Source organism: Camarhynchus parvulus, chromosome 8, assembly GCF_901933205.1.
Source record: "Camarhynchus parvulus chromosome 8, STF_HiC, whole genome shotgun sequence".
Taxonomy (NCBI): domain Eukaryota; kingdom Metazoa; phylum Chordata; class Aves; order Passeriformes; family Thraupidae; genus Camarhynchus; species Camarhynchus parvulus.
In genome coordinates, this window is record NC_044578.1 from 24043763 (window position 1) to 24062371 (window position 18609).

The 18609-nt window shown below is 43.7% G+C and overlaps 1 protein-coding gene across 2 annotated transcripts in view; it reads left to right on the top strand.

The window, feature by feature from the left end:
* HMCN1 (hemicentin 1) overlaps window positions 1-18609 on the top strand; it is a 164438-nt gene that overhangs the window by 78561 nt on the left and 67268 nt on the right. For both annotated transcript variants that reach the window (XM_030953930.1, XM_030953929.1), the window contains exons 25-40: window positions 331-426; window positions 796-990; window positions 1971-2101; window positions 2724-2871; window positions 3336-3462; window positions 4455-4609; window positions 6547-6825; window positions 7617-7898; window positions 8825-8933; window positions 9504-9673; window positions 9973-10127; window positions 10852-10975; window positions 12261-12362; window positions 14178-14330; window positions 17425-17576; window positions 18312-18435. In XM_030953930.1, the coding sequence (XP_030809790.1) occupies window positions 331-426; window positions 796-990; window positions 1971-2101; window positions 2724-2871; window positions 3336-3462; window positions 4455-4609; window positions 6547-6825; window positions 7617-7898; window positions 8825-8933; window positions 9504-9673; window positions 9973-10127; window positions 10852-10975; window positions 12261-12362; window positions 14178-14330; window positions 17425-17576; window positions 18312-18435 (2502 nt within the window). The remainder of the gene's footprint in view (window positions 1-330; window positions 427-795; window positions 991-1970; window positions 2102-2723; window positions 2872-3335; window positions 3463-4454; window positions 4610-6546; window positions 6826-7616; window positions 7899-8824; window positions 8934-9503; window positions 9674-9972; window positions 10128-10851; window positions 10976-12260; window positions 12363-14177; window positions 14331-17424; window positions 17577-18311; window positions 18436-18609) is intronic.

Below are 18609 nucleotides of genomic sequence, written 5' to 3' on the forward strand. Positions count from 1 at the left end.
CAGTAGCACTAAAATATGTGGTGTGGGGAAAAAACAGTTAAAATAGTATTTTTGAGATAATGCAGAAACATTGCCTTTAAAATAAATTTAGCAAGATTTAAAGAGAAGTATTTTCTGTCAAGTTTGAAAGCCTCTTTGTACTGCTTGCTTCCTAAATATTCCCACTGAAATGGAAACTACTTGTGCAGTACCCATTCCAGTCAGTGTAAAGAGGGATATTGGAATGTGACCTTGTGTGAATGAGAGAGACTTAGTGTTATGTATTGTCAAACTGTATTTTTATATTTGGAGCAGAGGTCAAGCAGTTTTTTGGGTCTAATTTTCTTTCAGAGCCTCCCACTATTGAGGACCTGGACCCTCCATTCAACAGCCCTTTCCAAGAAAGAGTGGCCAACCAGCACATTGCATTCCCATGCCCTGCAAAAGGTGAGTGTCTTGGTGACAAAAGGATATTTGTCTGCTGACCATTGCACATTACAGCACTGCTGTAGAAATGTCCAATCCACACAGTATTTTCCATGTATGCTTTATGTGGAAAAATTCAAACTAACAGTGATTTAAATCACCACTGTGTGTGGAAGTCCTGTGGAAAGTCATTGCTAGCCAACAAGGATTTTACAGTGTTTAGGATGAAGATTTTTAATGTTAAAATCATCCTGTAACAGCTGGAGCTTCCTCTTGGAAGCTCCTGGCCTCCCTGTGTGTTGTCCTTCCAGCAAGCAGCAGGAGTTGTTTGAATCAATCTTGTTCTGAGCTGAGGGAAGCATTTGTGGCCTTTTCCCCTTTTCCTTACAGGTATTCCCAAGCCTGCCATCAAATGGCTGCGGAATGGGCGGGAGCTGAGCGGGGCTGAGCCGGGGCTCTCGGTGCTGGAGGATGGGACCCTGCTGGTCATAGCTGCCCTCACTCCCTCAGACAGTGGGGACTATGTCTGCGTGGCAGCCAACGAGGCTGGGAGCACACAGCGGAGATACAGCCTGAAAGTCCATGGTAAATAATACTTACAGCCCTTGGGGAGCTGCCTTGGGAAAGTGTCTTCTGTTTTCTTATTGCAAATTGCATGGCCCAAATCTGCCCTTGTGCTGTTAAATTATGACATCTGAGTACTTCCTATTTTTCTAGCACTCTCTAGTTTTTCTTTTCCCCTGTTTTTTCTGTTCACTGTGGCTTTATACACAAACCGTCCTTGTTTTGCTCAGGGATCTTATTGATAGAAACTCCAGTTTTACTTGAAAACTTTAATGCGAATAACAAATGAAGCTTTGTACTGTAGAAGTTACAGATTGAGGGTTAGATCTGCATTTCAGATGAGAGAAGAGTTACCAGAGTGAGCACAGGCTAGGAGATTTTCTAGTTGCTGATATTCTTCCTCTTCCAGAATCCTAGTTAGTAAATAGAAACCATACAAATTACTTTTATTCCAGACTTGTTCGCTTCCCTTGACAGTAAGTTCTAACGCCTGAGAAGGATTATATCCTTGTTTTGAGAAGGGTAGGAATTCCATCTCCTTAGTGGGGTTGGAACTTTCTAATCCACAATTTAAGGCCATTCTCTCTGCATTCATAGTGGGGCAAATGATAGGTGGGGTTCTTGGGCATGACTGGACCAGTGAAGAGGAAGGATGACTCTGAAATAGGCTTCCTTCATATGCTAAACAAATAACACTAGATTTCAAAATTAAACTTCAGATTAATTTTAACATTATTCTCTTAAAATGTTGATGGTGCTTGTGTTTGAGTGAATTTCCATGGGAGTCTGTTATTGAGCAAGAGAAGACTGTTTTTGGCAAAGAGAAGAAAGGATGCAGGGAGATATGTCCAGAGCCTAAAGACAAATGGAAATATTGGGAAGGGAATGAGGAGGGTTTGAGAAAATTTGATTTATAGTGGTCCTTGACTGGGATGGAAAGGAAGAAAGGGGAAAACACTGGAATCAGAAGACTTAAGTCATAATGTTGAGCTTTCTTGCAGTTCCTCCTGAAATTAGAGATCAAGATAAGGTGACAAATACATCTGTGGTTGTTCATCACGCTGTAAGTCTCTTCTGTGAAGTAACTGGTAACCCCTCTCCAGTCATCTCCTGGTATAAGGATGATACCCAGGTATGTTGAATTAATCTAACTGTGCACTTTTGAGGGCTTGGTATGAGAATTCATTCAAAATAAATACAGGTAAATGCCTTTATGTAAATTTAAGTGTTCTAAGAACACCCCCACAAAAAGGCAGCTAAATACGGCTCATCCATTAATTCTGTAGGTCAAATGTAAACTCTTTATATTCAGTATTCCCTTAGGAATTGACCTTGGCAATCCCTCAGTATTGTAAATTCTAATCCATGCAGAGGGGACCAATATTGCCATTTTTTTTCATTCTGTAGATGGAGAAAGAAGAACTTTTGGAGGTGAATTGAATTCCTCAGGATTATCCTTGAGTCCTCTGTTTCCACTTGCAGCTGATAAGTCGTAGTTTAAGATGAGGAGAGGTCCCTTTATGCACTCCTGGGACTGCCCATTGCTGCTGGTTGGAATTCCCCACTCCCTCCCCTAGGCTGAGCTACAAACCATATTGAATACATTGCAGCAGGGGAGGAGATTAGTGCTGAAACTGAAAGGGGAAACAGATTATCCTTCCACTAAAACTACCATTTTCTTATAAAAATCCAGCTGTAATATTTGGCTGCTGTAGCTTGGATCACATAAGGCTAATGTCTCGGGTTCCTCTAAGGTTGTGGAAAGCAGTGCTCTCCAGATTTTGCACAATGGGAAGATACTGAAGCTCCTGAAAGCTACTACTGAGGACGCAGGACAGTATTCATGCAAAGCCATAAATGTAGCAGGAAGTTCTGAGAAGCTGTTTAACCTCCATATACTTGGTTAGTTCCGTGGCTTTGGGGTTGGTTTTTGTTTGGTTTGGGTTTTAGTTGGTGATTGGAAAAACAGTTGATATTTAAGAAGCCAATAAATTTCAACTCATTATAAATAGATTCTTCTATTCACTGCCCATGAATTATTGGCTGCTGAAGCACTGAGTGCTTAAACTTTGCCATTTTTTAGCCACACAGACAAAATATTGCTTTTGATTTCTGGGCTTTGGTGCTTTGTTTTGTATTTGGGGTGTGCAGTGTGATGTGGGGGTGTTCCCTGGTACAGATCACCAGTGCACTTGTGGAAGAGCTTGTCATGATAGCCACGCTGTTGTGATCTGCAGAATTCCCTCTGCAGTAAACACTAATGGTGTTTCAAGGGAATAGTAAGATCCAGCTGCATTCTCTTCAGTCACAGAGCACAGGTTCCCTGGCTAAATACAAGTCTTTCCTTAATGTTTGTCTTTTTAAAGTTCCACCGAGCATAATAGGTGCCGATAGCCCTGCTGAAGTGGCAGTCATCCTCAACCAGGAAATCCGTCTGGAATGCAGAGCCAAAGGCTTCCCTGTTCCTGACATTCACTGGTTCAAGGATGGCAAGTGAGTATATTGCAGCTTTTGTGGCTTGTGTCAGGCTCTTCCTCCCCTAGAGCAGAGAGGAAGGAGGTGCAATATGTAACTACTTCGTGTTAACTTAGTGTCACAGAATTTGGGGTGGTCAAATTCTTTAATCAAAACTTAATATCCCACTTTCCTTTCTGAACTCACCCATTATTGACACTTGCAGAGCAGATTTTGGGTTTTTGGAGAGAGATGATGGTTGAAGCAAGATAAGCAGAACCATTTTTTTGAGTTTATTCTGTGAGTTATTCTACCTGGATTATTTTACACACATTATTAGTTAAAGTGCAGTAGTTCAGCTGAGATGATTTTTTCGCAGGTAGATAGAACTTGTATCAGATGTTTTGCTGGCTAGTGCCTTATGCAGTTCTGCATATATACATTAAAGTTCTGAAAGGTTATATGTACATAGATATGTTTGACAACATTTATAGCCTGCATGTTTTCCTTTCCTCATCTCATCATCCAGAAAAGCATACCAGAAGAATTCTTAAACATTAGCTGAAAACCCAGCTAGGCTAGCTGTTTTTGGTGTTAAACAGTGTAGTTCAGTATAGGCATTGGTCAGGACTCACAGATACTCTGTTGTGACAGTTCCTTACCCTTTGTTATGGATGTGTTGTTCCTGAGTAGTAGTTGGCATTTTGTTATCAGCAAAGGCCTGGCCTGTCTAAATAAATTAGGAAAAGGAGCTGAGGTCAGGTGCGCGACTCTGGCTCTGGCATCCTGGAGGTCTGAGAAAAGTACTTTTTGTGGTTTGGTTTCTTTTAGAAGTTAGGAGTAGAGTTAACCATATTAGCTTGTCACTGCATGTTGGTTCTTGTGATTAAAGCTGTTAATTTAGTGCTAAATGGCACTCTGGAATGGTACAATTATTGCCACCAAAGGACCTGTTCTTCTTACTGTCAGTTTAAATCGGTGCTGAAGGGGTGGGGGCAGAATTCTGTGAAGCAAAATGGTCTCTGTTTCAGGCCCTTGTTTTTGGGTGATCCCAATGTTGAGCTCCTGGACAGGGACCAAGTTCTCCAGATCAAGAGTGCTCGCAGGGTTGACAAGGGTCGCTACCAGTGCAGTGCCACCAACACTGCTGGCAAACAAGTGAAGGAGGTCAGACTCATTGTCCATGGTGAGTTTATGGAATGCCTGATCCCAGAAGATCCTCTTGTTCTACTCTTAAGGTTTCTTTTTTAATGGAGATACTCAGGCAAATGCAAATTAAGTCTCACAAAATTTGTGTGTAAATTTAATTTAATAATAATGTGTTCCCAAAACGACCTTTTAAAGTATTTTTATGTATGAAGTTAAGTATGGATGTAGTTTTTGCTTGGAAAAACACCTTGAAATGTTGTTTATATGCTTCTTATTCTAATTAGTGAAAGCAAAAAATCTTGAAGGGTGTTCTTAAATTCTGCTGTTAGTTTCAACTGAATTTTTATTATCACATTGTCTTCATTGTTTTGATCTGTGTTAAGGAGGAGAAAATTATTAAGATTTTGATTTTAATACACATTTGGTCTTATTTTTCTTAACCTGGTGCCGGGATTACACTCTGTACTTCATGGGACTCACAAATTCTTGTGCCTTGGAGTATGAAGGGTAGGGATTTGAGTCTCTTAGCTCTCGAGTCCTCCCTTGCTATGGATTTGTTCCTGAACATTGTGTGTGATTCTGTGAACTTAATGTGCATTATTTCTCTCATCTGGGACATTTGTGAAGCACAGAGCACCCATAGGCACAGGAATGTGGCCGCACACCAGTCTTGGTGAGACCCTTTGCCATCAGGAACAAAGAGAATGCTGGGAGGACTTGCAGGGGATTGTGGCCGTTCTGAGATTAGAGGAATAAAACAGCTTCCCCCACTTCCCCACAGATAAAATCCTTGCAGATGAGTAGACTTATTTCAGGTTCTTCAGGAAGGATGAATTTGTGACAGCAGAATGGAACTTCTCTTTACTTTTGTATTTCTCATTAGTCCTGGCTAGACAAACAGAAGCCCACAGAGTGAGGAACCTCAGTGCTAATTCTTGCTAGTTCTTATTTTGATTTAGCTCTTTAGCCCTGCTTTTGGCTTTGATATTTTCCTAAAACACCATATAAAACCATTCCTCATCTCTGATAGAGAAGTGCAGTTGCCTTTGAACTGGATGCATTTCAGCCTATTCAGTGCATTTGGGGTTTTTGATACAAAAAATGTTTAATTAGTAAATATTTCATTGTGTTTTGATAACTGCAGGACCTGTCTCAGGTGGGGATCCATCCATTCACAGACACTTTGCATTTCTGCAGTGGTGTTCTCAATGACCACTGTGGAAGTCAGAGGAATTTGTGGATGTACTGAGCATGTTTGGCAGCAGAGGAGTCAATGTGTCTGCCAGATGTGTCTGGTCCTTTCAGCAGCCATAAATTTAGTCGTTGCCAATTGCACTGTGTTTTTATTGCTTCTATAGAGATTTACGGACTCTTTATATTGGCTGATTTACACAAGAGCTTGTTTGCTAGAAAAATCCAAGTCCTGCTGCCTAGAGAGCAAGGGAAATGACTATGGGCCAAAAAGCTTCAAAAATAGGAACATAAAGCAAGACTATTAAGCTCATACTTAGTCTCAAAGTAACTGACTTCATCCTCAAAAGTTTGGAGCATGGAGCAGTTCCCACTGCTGTTGTGGAGACTCTTGGGTGTGTTTGGTATTTTCAATAGCAGGATCCTTGCTGGGAGGATGCACCTCCCAGGGCATCCAGGGATTGCTCTTTCTTTGGAGACAGGAAAAAGGGCTACCCAGGTGCACTGCAGGAGGCATGGAGGCCCAGCTGTCCTAACCTGCCTCATGTTGGAGCCTGGTGGCCTTTTTGTTGTGTTCTCTTCATGCTTTCCACCCTGTGTGCCTTGAAGGACTGTACAGGTGATAGATAAGCTCTGCTGGGCAAAGAACCAAACAAAACAGCAGGAAAGTTTGGAAGGGTGATGAACATATTTTATTCTAACAGTATTCTAATGTTTTGTGTAAATCTGCATGTACTTTGTAGTCTAAGGCTTTAATGTTGTTGTTTTTGTCTTTTGAACTAGTCCCCCCTAGCATTAAGGGAGGAAACATTACCACAGAGGTATCGGTGCTCCTCAACAACCTGATAAATCTGGAATGTGAAACCAAGGGAATCCCTGTGCCCACCATCACCTGGTACAAGGATGGGCAGCGTGTGATTTCCAGCCCCCAGGCTCTGTACGTGGACAGAGGGCAGTTCCTGCAGATCCTGCGGGCACAGGTGTCAGACTCTGCCCAGTACTCGTGTCGCGCCAGCAGCACTGCGGGGGCTGCTGAGAAGCTCTTCCATGTGGATGTCTACGGTGAGGGACAGCTCCTGGGCTGCCTTACTGCTCCTGCACAATGGCTGTGGAAGATCTTCAGCCTCTTCTGTCTGGCAGTGACTGTGATTAAATTCTGGCCTCTGTTGGCAGGGCTGTGTAGAGGGAGATTTAGATCCTCTGCTTTAAGGGTCTCTCCAACAGCTCTTGACTTCATGGAATCATAAAATGTTGTGGGTTGAAAGGGACCTTAAAGCCCATCCAGTCCCACCCCTGCCATGGGTAGGGACACTATCCCAGATTTGCTCCAAGCCCCATCCAGCCTGGCCTTGGATGCTTCCAGGGATCCAGGGGCAACCACAGCTTCTCTGGGCACCCTGTGCCGTGGCCTCCTCACCCTCACAGGGAACAATTCCTTCCCCATATCTCATCCAACCCTGCCCTCCTTTCACTGGCCTTGGTACCATGCTTTCTTCTACTCAGCTCTTTCTCTTCCATGTATTTCCATTTTCTATCTCACATCTGCATGCTAAGCAGTACTTAGTTGAAAGAACCATTCTGGATGGGATCTTTACTGTACTCCTTTAAGTCCTTCTTGTCTAGTTCTTCCCTCTCGAAGTACTGCATATCCTCTGTTTTATACAGCTGGTCAATTATGAGCTACGTCATCTGACTTCTCTGCTTTGCCTTGCCCCAGCAGCAAATTTTCACATGAAATTGTGCGTGATGTGATGGCAGATGGAGCCAGAGTGGGTGGAACAAAACCATTTTCTCTTAATACATTTTCTGGCTACAGAATTAATGGCTTGCAATATATTTCTTCCTTTCTGCAGTTCCTCCAGTAATTGAGGGTGATGCTGACACAGCCCAGAGCAGGCAGGTGGTTGCTGGGAATTCCTTGACGTTGGAGTGCAAGGCTGCTGGCAACCCTCCCCCTCTCCTGACCTGGTTAAAAGATAGAGTTCCTGTGAAAGCAAGTGACAAGCTCCGTGTCCTGGCTGGGGGGAAGCAGCTGGAGATCCTCAATGCTGTCGAGGCTGACCAGGGCCAGTACTGGTGTGTGGCCACAAGCATAGCTGGAGAACAAGAAATCAAGTATGACGTTGAAATCTTAGGTGTGTGAGCTGCAGATTTATCAGGTTCCCATAAACCTAAAGTGGAAAAGTTCCATAAAACCTATGGTTTTATTTCTGTTGCTATTAATATATTAAAATGAGTTAGTCATGCTCTGTATCTAGCTGAACTAGCACTGCACAACTTTTCTGTCCAGGGCTACAGGACAGTTGAAGACTTGTACCTTCAGGTTAGTTCTTGAAGGATTTTTGTGCACGTGCATCTCATCAATGTCTAAAATTCTTACTTGTCCTCAGAGAAGAAAATTACAGAAATCCATTCGAGATATCACTTAGTAGTTGCCTCTGGGAGTGGACTTTTTCTCTGAATTAGTGTTGTGCAAGTTTTGAACCTTTTACTGAAAAAAACCCCCACTTCTGTATCCCTTGAATCCATTACACAGTCTGTATCTCAGCAGTCCCTTCTGAATGTCGTTAGTTCTCCTCCTGACAAGGGAGAGAACTGTAAAGAACTGATTTTTGGTTTTACTCACGTGAACATAATACTGAATGCAGATGTAGAGCATCCCTTCTGCTTCTGCAGGTAAATGTCACTGGTCTTGATTTGATAGTGGAAGAGCTCTGTGGCAATGCTTCCTTCCCAGAGAGGATGAGACAGGGTGAAGAGGACCTGGAAGAGGATCCCCTGCATCTTTGTTTTGCTGACAAAGGGTGCCAAAAGCACCCCCCATTCCCATCCTTTCACAAGGTTCTTCTGACAGAATCTGGAAAACACAACCAAACAAGGAACAGTAAAAAAGTGAGAGCAGCGATTTGAAGCCACGAAATGTCACTGGGCAGATGTTTCCCTTTAGAAAGGAACAGTGGTTCATAATGAATCAGTGTGTGTTTAACAATGCTGTTTGAGAGAGACTTGTTTGATATTTCTGATGTGTAAATGTTTCTCTTGGTGGATTTTTCTCTTACAGTGCCGCCATTTGTGGAAGGTGGGGATGAGCTCTTGGGCTACATTGTGATTCTCCATAGCCCTTTGGAGCTGGATTGTTCAGCAAGGGGGACACCCTCACCAACTATCACGTAAGGGCACTGGTAGGACAGTAGAAAAATATAAATAAATCTGCTGGTTGGTTAGGTGAGCTTAATGGTCCACCTGTGTTAATCACTGGTGGTTAATGAGTAGAGGACAAATTCCTGGCTCTACTGATAGCACCATCAGGCACTCACTTGGCAGCATCAGGATTTAATTTTAAAGTAGTTGGGTTTGTTGTGCCAATATCCATGTCCTGGAGATGAGGATAGAAAATAAGAGCAGACAAAACTTTTAAGTCCTTTGCTAATGCAACTTAATGTGTCCTTTCTTCTGCCACCCATGATTGCTTTTGCTTTGGAGGTTCCTCTCTGCCTCTGGTGGTATCTGCTGTCACCTTTCTGACACTGTCTTTAGTGGCTATTCCGCAATACCCTCTTCTGATAATCCCTTCAATTTGTGGCACTCAGACAAGGGGAATACAAACTGACACTTCCCGACTTCCCTAGAAATGCAAGCAGAGTTACTGAGGCATTCTGTTTAATTGAATTGTGTGTATTTTAAGATTATTGTTGATCTTCATTTCAGTTGTCAGTGAAAGTGAGCTTTCTTTTTGGTAGGTGGTTCAAAGATGGTCAGCCAGTTGGAGAGGAGGCTGGACACAAGGTCTTATTAAATGGACAGAAACTCGTCATCTCTCAAGCTCAAGTGTCAGACAGCGGCCGCTATAAATGTGTGGCTGCAAACAAGGCGGGAGAACATGAAAAGGAATTTGATGTTACAGTGCACGGTAGGTTACTGAAGGTGGGCAGGAAGCAGCAGACTGCTTTTGTTTCAAATTGCTGGCAAGAAGGTGCTCAAACTTTTTATAAATGTTTATTTGCATTAGTAGGTTGTAAAACTGGAGAGGAGATCAGATGAAATAGAATCATAGAATGGTTTGAGTTGGACACCAGCCATGGCAGGGACACCTTCCACTAGATCTGGAAGTAGAAGTAAAGCCGCACTTACCTCTGGGATACTGCTTCTGTATATTTAAATGTACATGTTTAAATGAGGCAACGTTTTTTTTTCTGTTGCTTTTTGCAGTTCCTCCAACCATTAAATCAGCTGGGCCTTCAGAGAGAGCAGTTGTGCTCCACAAGCCTGTGACACTGCAGTGCATAGCCAGCGGCATCCCCAGCCCTTCCATAACCTGGTTAAAAGATGGACAGCCAGTAAACACAGCCAGGGGAAATATCAGAGTAAGCATGATTCTTTTCAGGGATCCAAACCATGGAAGATAATTGCCGTAAGTTATACATGTTAGTGCTTTTTTTCCTTTTGCTTCTCTCACACTGTAATACAAAAGTGCTCAAGAGCCATCCTGCAGAGTGAGGGGCTTTCTGCCTGATTAGGGTGGTGTCTCAGGTATTAGCAGTGTTCAGTAGACTGAATCCCACTAGACATCTCATATCAGAAGAGTCCATGGCTGGAAATTCAGAATCTGTCTCCTTCCAGTTGTACTTAGCCCTTCAAGGTCAAATGCTTATCTGCTGATTGTGAGGTGGCTGTAGCCACTCATCCCTGTGAGGTGGGGTTATCTGAGCTGTTCTGTGATCAGTGCAGCAGCTACCTGTAGTTCTCTTCTCCTGGTGAGATCCTGCCTTTCCAAGAGCCCTCCCCAGTGCTCGCACGTTCCAGGCGTGAGTGCTTGCAGAGGCTTTGATTCCCCATGGCTGAAGCAGTTTTTGGTACCTTGCCTGCAGTCTCCTCTGCCTGCCTGCCCCTCACCAGCCAGTTCTCCTCACACCTGTACAGCTCCTGATGCTGTTGTCCCAGGGACACTGAAATCTCTGACCCAGCAGTTTCCTCGTTCTGTGAGCCAGGATTGGGAGGGGATGAGCCCGGCCGTGTCCACTCACCCCGAGCGAGCGGCTGTGCTGGGGGCAGTGGTGTCACACGGCTCCTCTCTGTGTTTGGGAACAGCTGGAGGCCTCGGGCCGTGTCCTGCAGCTTGGCAAGGCCCTGCCTGGAGATGCCGCCCGCTACACCTGCGTGGCCACCAACGCTGCGGGGGAGGCCCAGCAGCACACCCGGCTCCACGTGCACGGTAACGCGCCCAAACGGGGCTGTCCACGCGGCTCTTGCACCTGGGCTCACCTTGCTCTGGCTTTTCTCCTGGCTCTGCGCATCCACCTCTCAGTTCTCTTTCCGTCCCACTCCATTAGTAAGGAGCGAGGGCAAAAACTGGCTTTTGTGGAGTTTGCTCTCTCTCCTGTAATACCAAAGGGCACAGAAATGAATTAATGTCTTTACAGGTACCTCTGCTGCTCAGAAGTATCCCAAAAAGCCAAACACATTCCTACTAACCCACTCCTGAGAAGGGCACTCTGTGTTTCTGAATCAATGTGTGATATACCACTGCTGTCATTACTAATTTCATCCAAGGTTTTTGTGGATATTGGTATTCCCCATGACCCGGGAAATGAGAAATTTTTACAGGAATAACTTTTCTGAGAAAGGAGTGTTTTCTTGTGTGGGGATTTTTCACCCTGTTTAAGAGGAATTTTCTTTTGCAGCTAAAAACAATAGAAAAAGAATCACAGAAACTTGAGAAGCTGTCGTTTGCATGTGAATTTAATAAATGCTTTCACCATGATTTACATATATTTGGCTTAGAAGTGGTCACAAAGTGTTGTGCATTGCTGATGTGACCCAGTCCTCAAAGGAGGGGTGGAAATCCTCCGGAGGTGCAGGAATAGACCGTGGCAATATTTTCACAGAGTATGGCTACGTTGACTTTTATTGCCAAACCAAGCCAGTAACTGGAAGGCGTTAAACTGAAGCGAGGAGGGGTTGCAGAGTCTCTGTGGGTGGGACTTAAAAAGAGGAGCCACATTCAGACTGTGATAATTGCATCACAACCAACTTCAGTGTCAGTCCCATGCTCATAAAGCTCTCCTTTGCTGTCAGTCTTCATGTTCAAACTGTTATTATCTGGTGTTTCTGTCATGTTTCAGATTTTGGAACTTCAGGAAGGTAAAAGCTGTCTACATTACTCAGTTTACTATTACCAGATGAAGTGAGAGGAGCTTGCCACAAGAAAAAATTGCTGTTCTGTGTTGTGTACCCATTACTTGGAAATCTTTAAAAAAGAAACTTAAAATTAGCAAAAATAATGTTTTATTCCTCTTACCACTAATGAGATTATATAATTAGAGAGTATTCCCATTTCAGAGATGAAATTTCTGGAGAAATTCCTTGGTCACCTAGCAGTGGAAGCTGGTGCAACTTATTGCCCAAAGTTTCTCCAAGGGTAGATGACTTTGTGGTCCTATGCTCTGCTAGCTGGGTGGCTGAATTAATGGAAACCTGCTGCTTTTGTCTCTTCCCAGAACCACCCAGTCTGGAAGATGCAGGAAAAATATTAAATGAAACAGTGGTGGTGAATAATCCAATCCATCTTGAATGCAGAGCATCTGGGAACCCTCTGCCAGGTATCCATGTGCACCTTGGGGAACATCTCATCAAGGGTTTCACCTTCATGTGTCTTTGGAAAGTAATGGAAATGCTGAATGTGGAGCTAACTGTGTGATTTTAAACCAGCTAGAAACTGTGTGATGGGAAATGTCAATGTATGGGCCAACATGGAGGGATGATTTAGGAATTCAGTGATCCCCACTGATAAATGAGTGAAAACACATCACAAGGATAGTCTATTCCCTTGTGATGCCCTGTCCACAGGCAAGAGCACTATTTGATTTCTACTGAATGAGCTTTAAAGACATCCTCTTTTATCTCCTGTCAGTTCAGTATTTGTTAGTGTAAGGCAGACCTGAAATACTTCGTGGATTGAGTGTGCCTGTCAAGTGTGCTCATGTCTAGGATTTCTTTAATGTGTGGGTTTTGTTACCTGGCAAGATATAAAAAGACATATTATGAGAGCAATTTGCTGTATTAATTGTTGTAGCGCAAAACAGGGGGAATTGTTAATAAGAGCTTATATCTAATTTAGCAAATTATTCTCATGCTGATTATAGCAACGTTTTCAGATGAAACGTGTTATTACATTTCAGATGTGCATCCAGCTTCTCCTTTTCTGCCTTTTTAAGAATTAATTCACAGCCAAGTATTATTTTGTAGAATAATTTATACTTACATTAAAAAAGGTAAATTATTGAGGAAGTAAAATGTTATAAAAGCATAAGAATTTTATGTCTATTTTATGCTCCTTTTATATTTTTTCTCCTTTATCCTCCAAATCTTCAGTTATTTTAGTTATCAACAACTAAAACGATGGATTTCAGATAATTTATGCAATAAGAACAATTTGGACCCCCCTGGTGTGATGCAACGGGACATCCTATTGTCAAGATATAACATGAGTCAGGAAAGTCAGAGCACAGCAGCCCACTGGAAAAGAGAGAAACTGTGTGCAAGTCTTATCTATCAGTCAGGCCAGAGCACTTAGTGGGTGTGAGTCTTTCCCCAAACCCCCTTGTGTATTACAGATAATCCTTCCATGAGCAGTAGTTTCATCTGAGTAGTGAAGTGGTGCCAGCAAAGCCTCAATGACCCTTTCTCCTGATGGATGGTGCCATCTTTTGGATGAGATGCAAAATCTACAGATTTTCTTGGTTGTCAACTTCCTATAAAATTTTCTTTTGCAGTAACACCAAGTTCTCTGCTCTTATGTTCAGTTTTTTGATCTGCCAGTTGCCCTTTGATTTGGTTGCTTATGTTTTGATTCTTTGTCCCAGGTAGTTCAGTGTAATGTAGTGACAATTTAAGGTAAAAGGTAAAAAAAATTGATACATGTTATAGAATCCCTGGATAGATCCTCTATCTATCCCGTATTATATATATCTATAATATCTAGGGATATTATAGTATCCCTGGATGGTTTGGGTTGGAAAGAACCTGAAAGCTCATCTTCTTCCATCCCCCTGCCACGGACAGGGACACCTTCATATTTTTGTGTGGTTTTAAGCAGCTGCTCTTTCCCTTGGTATAAGTAAATTTCCTATAATTTACTTTGTGTTATAATTTCTCCATTTCAGAACACTTTTTCATAAATATAGGGGGGGTGTGGATGATTGTGTCAGATTTGCTGTTGAATTGTGGGGCATAGTCAGCAAATCTTCCTATTTCCTGATTTTCTGTTCCATTTTATTATTCTTAATCTCGACTAACGCTGCCATTGACTGATAAACGTTGGCGTGTGTGTGAAGGCTGAGGTGGCCGTAGTGACAGCTCTGTGGTGCCACATTTTTTGGGGCTGTCAGTGATTTGTCCCCGTTCCTCCCCCGCAGCCGTGTCATGGTCCAAGGACGGGCGTGCGCTGGGTGACAGGGGACAGGTGCTGCGCATCGAGGGCGCGCAGGTGGCTGACTCCGGCCTCTACAGGTGCCTGGCTGCCAACGCCGCGGGCACGGCCGAGCTGCTCTACAGCCTCCAGGTCCATGGTGAGTGCCCAACCACCGAACTGTCGCTCCTGGGGCTTGGGGAACACTTCTGAGAGCATTGAGTCCCAGTGAGCACTGAGCATTCCCGAGTGCTGCCAAGGCCTCCACTGATCCGTGTCCCCAAGTGCTACATCCACGCGGCTTTTAAATCCCTCCAGGGATGGGGACCCCACCACTGCCCTGGACAGCTGTGCCAGTTGCTGCCCACCCTATCCATGAAGAAACTTGTCCTAATATCCAAATTAACCTCCCTACCTCCAGCAGAGCTCAAGGCTGTTTCCTCTTGCCCTGTATGGTGACACTGAGGGAGAATATATGCAAGCTCCACCTTTGCTTTCCTCATTTTCCAGTCTGCTTAACAGACTTGGTGTCACTCATCACATGATTGCAGAATCCCAGGGTGGTTCCAGTTGAAAGGGACCTTACAGCCCATCCAGTGTCACCCACTGCCATAGGCAGAGACACCTTCCACTAGCCCAGGTTGCTCCAAGCCCTGTCCAGCCTGGCCTGGGACACTTCCAGGGATCCAGGGACAGCCACAGCCTCTCTGGGAATTCCATTCCAGGGCCCTCCCCACCCTTCACAACCAAGATTTCCTTCCCAATATCTCATCTAACCCTGTCCTCTGGCAATGGGAAGTCATTCCCCCTTGTCCTGGCACTCCATGCTTTTCACTCTTCTGTTTTCTCACTGATATTGGAATAGGTGTTTTGAATGTGGAAAATGTGCCAAGGGAAGGCATTCCTAGGAATAATGAATTTATGGAAGAGGTATTTTGTTTAAGGGATCACTTGAGCAATTTGGAGGCCCAGGCAGTTGCTGGGATTTGTTGTAGGTGACTTTGAAGCTCACAGTAGACAAAGGACACAGATCAAATGCTCTTTCACAATCCAGGAATTTTAAAGAAAAATGTGCTGTGTCCAAGAAGATGAAGTGGAAGTGTGTAGGTTTGCTGACATGAGACACCTAAGCAAAAGCCCAGCTGGAGATTTTCCACTGATTTCGGTGGCTTTTGGATGTGGCCGTAATCCAAATTCTTATCTTTGATACATGCATGTGCATGTAGCTGGTTTTCTGTGGGAGTCTTCCATGCAAAATTGTGGCCCAAGTTTGGCAGAGTGTCCCCAGCTGAGATGTACATGCAGTATATAGTTCCTATTAATGTTAATTAGTGACTTGGGCAGTACGTTTCCATGGATTTAATGACCATCATGGGAAAAACTGATGGCACAAGACACAGTCAAAGGCAATTAACCCCACCCAGTGATGAATTCCCAGGAAATCCTTAGCGCTAAGGTCATTATTCTAGTTAAATGGAAAATAACCCCGCAGTACACGTGTGTCTTTTTAGGGGTGGCAGAATTTCAGCAAACACATCCAGAATTTTCTAGGGAACTACAATTTTCTAAGACACAGAGCTTCCCCTTCTAGAACAGAGTATATGCAGTTGCAGTCACAACTAACGGCATCAAAGGAACTAATTGCATTGAACTCTGGTCCATGAACCTGCTTCGTTCAGCTGGTGTCCTGCCAGGCTGACAGTAGAGAGGTGCTGGAATTCACCATCCACAGGTTCATCATCCAGTGTCCTTAGGGTTTATGAGTTTGAGAAGACAAAACTTAAGGGTTTTGCCCTCTTTACCAGTGGAAGCAATGACTCCTTAATGGAGAACAGGCTCAAATGCCAAGTACTGAAAGTTGTGCTGCATTTATGGAAAGGCTGCTCTAGATTTCCATGAGCACCTGCCTCTGTCAACTACTGGTCTTATTCACCAGTTTCTGTTGTTAATTGTGTTATCTTTTGGGCTTTAAAAAATAATACTTGATACCTCAGGCTTAACGCTGAATGGAACCAGGCAGGCCAATGGAAGGAATCAGGTGAAATTCCAGTTTAGTTAGAATTCATAGACTTTTATTGTATTAATTTTTTTTCACTTCTTTCTCCCCACTACAGCTTTCTCAGGCATATGACAACAATGAATGCCATTGCACTGCAATAGGAGGAACTCTGTGTGTGGGGAAAAGATGAAAAAATTATAAAATCTTGTGCCTTTTTTCTGCCCTTACTGCTATTGCTGAAATATATGTATGAGTGAGGAGAATCACAGTATCATGGAATGGTTTGGGTTGGAAGGGACCTTAAAGCCCATCCAGTTCCACCCCCTGCCATGGGCCAGGACACCTTCCACTGTCCCAGATTGCTCCAAGCCCTGTCCAGCATGGCCTTGGACACTTCAGAGGATGGGGCAGCCACAACCTGAGTTACAGGCTCTTAGAGGGTGCTAAATTCATTAATGAATCTTATTTTCAGTGCAGAATTTCATAAGTTTTCTCCCCTCATACAGGGCGATATGTATAAGTAGCTCACACCATTCTCATCTCTTTGTAGGAGTGACTTTAAACATTAAGTTTTTATCTAATACTGACTTTTAAACTTTATCACTAATAATCACTAATATCATTAATAATAGGGGCAAATGGAGTATTTTTGATTCTCCTAGTACATGAAACATCTTTCTTTTTTAATGATTCTTGTCTCCCTTTCTACCAGAGCCCTACAGCATTTGCTAGACTGTGTGCCTAGAGTAAGTGCTTTAGATGTTCCATTGCAATGTTTTGTGTCATCAGAGAGGCAGATGTTTTCCAGTCTAATCTGATAAACGTTTCCATATGCTCTGCCAGGCCAATTTATCACTCTGTATATGGATTTGCTTTATGTGGTTTATATGGTAAACTCCTTTCTTTAATCCCCACCACTCCTAAAGTCTTTCACAAGGTCTAAATGGAATAGTAGAAGAGTTTGAGGAAATATTTTCTGGCTTTATGGTGTGGTTCCTGGGTTTCACAGCTGTCCTCTGGGCTGTGAGCCCAGTCCCACATACCTTGCTCACAGTAGTTTCACTGCAGTTATCTGCCTGCTCATGCTAGGGAAGGAGCAGATCTGGCACAGGGCAAAGACATTACAAGAGTTCAGCAGGAATGACATGAGAAAAGAGAAATAACATCCAAAACTATGCAGCCTATTTCATGTTGTTGTGATTAGTACTCTTATGTAGCAGTTACAGCCCTTTTTTCTGTGTATTTTTTTTTTCAGTTCCCCCGTCCATCTCTGGCAGCAGTGACATGGTGACAGTAGTGGTCAATAATGCAGTGAGGCTGGAGTGTGAAGCCAGAGGCATCCCTGCCCCTATCCTGACGTGGCTGAAGGATGGGAGCCCTGTGTCCAGTGTCAGCAATGGCCTCCAGGTACCAGGGACAGATCCTGCTCTGTGGTGTTCCCTCTTGTGGGAGGAGACTTTTAAGTCAGTGCAGTTTAATGGAAGAGAATAAGATGGAGGATTTGGAATAATAATATAAGAGCCTTTTGCTCTGGGTTGTTTGTGTGAGTTTAGCTCCAGTACTGTGTGAAGTGGAAGATAGAGATACCTTGAAATAAATGTCATACAGCTGATGTCATACTGAGTAAATTTGTATCAACAAATTTTCCGCTTACTGGGCAGAAGAGGAAACTGAACCAAATTCCTCTGCTGAAGAGATCTGGGAAGCTCATTACATACAACAGTAATTCAGAAAAGAAAACCAACCTCTGATATAAGGAGATATTTCAGAGGTAAAATGAGAGGCCGTGGTTGGTTTTTGGAAGTTGATTTTATGTTCTGAAAGGGAAGAGGGGGAATTTATGTTCTGTGGGAACAGCTCAGGGCACAGACAAAAGGTGTGACAGCATGTTTGAAGCTGGTGGGAGGGAGGGAGAGGTGTCCAGATCCTGCAAAGTCTTGAGAATGCCAGGAATTCCCTAGGGACTGGCATGAAGTTAGAATTCTGCTTTTGCAAGTCTGGATTAGAAGAGAACACCAGAGTGCAGGGAGATGGTGGGAGGCAATGGCAAAACAAATATTCCATTTTGAAAGGAGCCCTAGGAGTTCCCCCACCTGTGTTTGGCCCTGGGGTGTGTCTGAAGGTGCTGTGCTCCCATTGCAGGTCCTGTCGGGGGGCCGGGTGCTGGCACTGCCCAGTGCCCAGCTCAGTGACACGGGGACATACACGTGTGTGGCAGTCAATGCTGCAGGGGAGAGCCAGAGGGACATCGACCTCCGCGTGTATGGTGAGTGACAAACGTCTTCCTTTTGGCTCTGAGAGCTGCTCTTCAAGCTTTAATTTAACACAGTGGGCCCAGACCCTGAGCAGTGCTGAGTAAAAATAGTCCCAACCCGTAATAGAAGGCCAGGTGAGGAGGAGTGGTTTGTGTATGGAAGTTAAAATGTATATATGCACATCC